The sequence below is a fragment of the Tympanuchus pallidicinctus genome, unplaced genomic scaffold (genome assembly GCF_026119805.1).
Source record: "Tympanuchus pallidicinctus isolate F22 unplaced genomic scaffold, pur_lepc_1.0 scaffold13, whole genome shotgun sequence".
In the NCBI taxonomy this organism is placed as follows: Eukaryota; Metazoa; Chordata; class Aves; order Galliformes; family Phasianidae; genus Tympanuchus; species Tympanuchus pallidicinctus.
In genome coordinates, this window is record NW_026294648.1 from 9,010,598 (window position 1) to 9,014,241 (window position 3,644).

General features: G+C 51.9%; 1 protein-coding gene across 1 annotated transcript; it reads right to left on the reverse strand.

Moving 5' to 3' along the window:
* Positions 1 to 883: 883 nt before the first annotated feature.
* LOC128076192 (heat shock transcription factor, Y-linked-like) lies at positions 884 to 3,156 on the reverse strand. Its single transcript, XM_052673587.1, has 4 exons — positions 2,590 to 3,156; positions 2,156 to 2,377; positions 1,898 to 2,005; positions 884 to 1,084 (listed from the first exon to the last, which is right to left on the reverse strand). Exons 1-4 carry the CDS (start codon positions 3,094 to 3,096, stop codon positions 884 to 886), a joined length of 1,038 nt encoding a protein of 345 aa, XP_052529547.1. The 5' UTR covers positions 3,097 to 3,156.
* Between the last annotated feature and the right edge of the window lie 488 nt (positions 3,157 to 3,644).

Sequence of the window (3,644 nt, forward strand, 5' to 3'; positions counted from 1 at the left end):
TTAGTTTGGATATTAGGAGGAAGTTTTTCACACAGAGGGTGGTGATGCAGTAGAACAGGTTGCGCAAGGAGGCTGTGGATGCCCCATCCCTGCAAGCATTCAAGGCCAGGCTGGATGTGGCTCTGGGCAGCCCGGCCTGGGGGTTGGCGACCCTGCACACAGAAATGCATTGAAACTAGGTGATCAGTGTGGTCCTTTTCAACCGAGGTCATTCTATGCTTCAGTGAATCCGTGAGTATGTTTGCATACTCAGATTTCTTATCCTCAAACCTCATGTTCCATTATCAGACGGCACTGCAAGGCACTGCTGTGCATCCTCTGCTATGGCTGGAGCTCTTGGGTCAGTCAACGCTGCCCCGTTGCTGAGTCTGACAGAATGCAGCACTGGTGACTGGGGCCTTTGGCTCTCCTGAGCTGGAGCAAAACAGACAACTGACATTCCCCTTGAGGGAGCCGGGATGGTTCAGTCTGGAGAAGAGGAGGTTCAGGTGAGAATGTATCGCTCTGCCATGAGCTGAAAGGAAGTTGTATTGAGGCGGGTGTTGGCCTCTTTTTCCAGCTGGCAGTAGAACAGAATGAGAGGTAATGGCCTTTAGGTACACCAAGGGAGGTTCCTGTTGAGCATTAGGAAAAACTTCCACTCTGAGAGAGTGGTGAGGCAGTGGCACAGGCTGCCTGGGGCGGTGGGGGAGTCACCATCCCCACAGGCGTTCAAGAACCGCTTGGCTGCAGCACTGAGGGACGTGGTTGGTGGGCACGTGGGGACATGCTGGACTTGTTGACCTTAGTGGTGTTTTGGAACCATTTTGATGCTGTCATGTGGTTACGTAAGGGCACAATACTGGATCTGCAGTCTGTTGGTGAGGTGAAGTCTGCTGCCAGCCTACCAGGCCTGCAGCTGCTCATCTGCCTGGGCTTCCTTTCCCCTGCCTGGAAACAAGGTCTCTTCTCTTTCCAGCGTGCAAGTAACATTTCTTCCACTGTTGTTCCAAAATGAAGTGTGAACCAAATTCTGAGCCACTGGTTTATCGTAACGTAGACATGCATTTCGTAGTCCAGCTCTGTATGGAATCTCTCCCACATCCTACAAAGAGAGCACCGGTCTCACTCTCCATCTGCATCAGGTGGAAGAGGGAACTACCTGCACCTACAGAATGAGCCCCTACCACTAATCCCTCTCTTGGACTCTGAGAAAACAGAGATGTCACAACTTTTCCAAACGGATACTTCCTTCCTGTAACCATCTGGGAGATAACTTAGGAGAAAGTTGAAAAGTGTGGGTGACACCACAAAAACTCACATTTAGCATGTGCATCTGCCCCTTTGCCACATAACCAAATACGTTCTTGAAATTAGATTGTTTGCAGCTACTGTGATGAAGAAGAAATTTCTCAGGCGGTCCCTAACAAATACAGAACGAGTGGCTACAAGACATCACACTAAGGCCAGCAAACCAACACGCCTTACAGAAGGGTGTGCTTATTTCTGATAGAACACCCTTTGGGGCTCCTCTGGGTATTTTTGACTGATTTTTCCTCTGAACGTTTGGAGGTCTGATACAAGCAGCTAAGAGAGCTGTCCCTGATTACTGCCAGTATGAATATTTCTGAAGCGCCCACCTGCATGGCATCTGAGCTCACCTCTGATGTTGGAGCAGGATTCAATCAGCGTTTGCACCAGCAAGCTGCCCACAGCTGGAAGCCGCTCCCTGGCAGGAAGCTCAGCATGGCTCGGGTTGGTGAGCAGAAGGGCAGTGCTGCTGCCAGACACATGCTGCTTGCAGGACAGCCGAATTCACCTCCGTGACCACCAGGGATCCCCACAAGCTGAATGGCTCACTGCCACGGTGGCATCCACCCAGAGAGCACAGGCAGAGAGGAGGAAGGGGATCGGGTACCTGAGGCAGCTCCAGCTCACAGCCCGTACCTCCCCGCTCCTGCCGTGTGCTCCCATCATTGCTGGGCCCAGGTGAGAGAAATGAAACCTCCCTGAAGTACCGCCCACCCTTGGGCACAGGAAGAGCCACTGTCAAATGCGGAAACAGGACAGGCAACTGGAGAATATTTAGGATGTTTATTTCTGGAACTGATCTACTCTGTTCACTTGGAACCTAGGATCTCTATCTGCTATGGCATGAATTGTGCTGGTGTCCAACTCGGTCGCCTCCAGCTCCGCTGTTGCTAGCGGCGGGCTCACTGCCCGCTGATGCTGCAGGGCCTTGCCGTCTGTTTGGAGGGCTGCTCACGGGGCCCTCCTCGAAATCCAGCTCTGGTGGGAATGCAGCTGATGCTCTCCTTCGTACGCCAGCGCTCCGCTTGAACCATTTCTGCAGACATGGGTACTCTTTCTTGAAACTGGGGTTGTAGTAGCAGAGCAACTGCAAAATGCAGAGGAGAAGAGTTAGATGCCACCGTTTCCAGATGGCAAAAGACAAAGCTACATTAAGTAATAGTCAGAAATTTTAGGATTGTCAAAGTAGGAAAGCGGGTTTGGAAACCCAAATACCACCAACTTGCAGCCCCCTCAGGTGGGACCGGCCACCAATGCACCTGTCCTTAGAGGTGTCCTATGGGCAGGGGGACTGCGTACCTCACTGCAAACAGACGCGGCTGCGCCTGCTGGGCATTTTGCCCGAGAGGCAGCTGTGGGCAAATCGCTGTCCACAATGAAGAAGCCGTGCAGGTGGAGCTGGCGAACGAAGGCTTTCATGCAGCCGATGCTGAGGTTGTGTAGAGGTCCTGTCCTTCCCAGCACTTCTGTTTTGAAGAGGGTTTCCTCAATCACAATGGTGTTCTCATCGTCGCCCCACCAGATGGACTGGAAGCAGTCGCTGTCCACAATGTTACGGAGCTTTGTTAGAAAGCAGCAGGCCGAGTCATGGGCTTTGCAGGAGCCCTTGGTGGAAAGATCAAGCCGTTGTCTTTTGGCACAGGATTGCTCCTGTGAACCCTGAGAAGTGTCTTCTTCTCGTGTCGGTCCTAAGGCAGCATCCCGAGCTGTTCTTTTACCCCGTCTTTGCGGGACAGAAGAAGCCGGGTCTGCCGAGCCAGCATTTGGAACAGAAACTCCAGGAGTTTCTGATGAAGATGTCTCCATCTTAATTATTAACTGTTTGCGCTGACAGAAATTTCTGTCCGCAGCGGTCTCCCCGGCCAACCAGGGTCGTCCTGCCAGCAGCAGGATGGAGCGCAATGGCAGCCGTGGTGTGAGGCGTGGGGAGTGGGCTGGGATGGTCACAAACGTCCCCGTGGTGACCGTGCTGCACGACGGTGACATCACAGACCGGTGACTGTTTGCTGGGGAAATGGAGTGGCGGCATCCTTGTTAATTATGGAAGGCCAAGCTGGATGTGGCTCTGGACAGCCTGGTGTGGGGGTTGGTGACCCTGCACATAGAAGGACATTGAGAGTAGGTGATCATTGTGGTCTTTTTCAACCGAGGCCGTTCTATGGTTCTATGATTCTAAGAATCTGTGATCAGATACTTGAGATTGGAATTATACTGTTTCCAAATTTAACTATTGTAAAATCTATCATTCCTCACTTCAGTTCAGGTGAAACAAAGACGAGAAACAAACACTCATTCTTCACAACACAGAAGCTTGCAAACATCATCATAAATTCCACACCAGCTGCTATTCCCAG

Coding starts and splice junctions, on each gene's coding strand:
- LOC128076192 (XM_052673587.1), bottom strand. CDS start 3,096: ATGGAGACATCTTCATCAGAAACTCCTGGAGTTTCTGTTCCAAATGCT. Junction 2,378..2,589: donor CCGCGTCTGTTTGCAGTGAG/GTACGCAGTCCC, acceptor TGCATTTTGCAG/TTGCTCTGCTACTACAACCC. Junction 1,085..1,897: donor GTGAGCTGGAGCTGCCTCAG/GTACCCGATCCC, acceptor CTCTCTTTGTAG/GATGTGGGAGAGATTCCATA.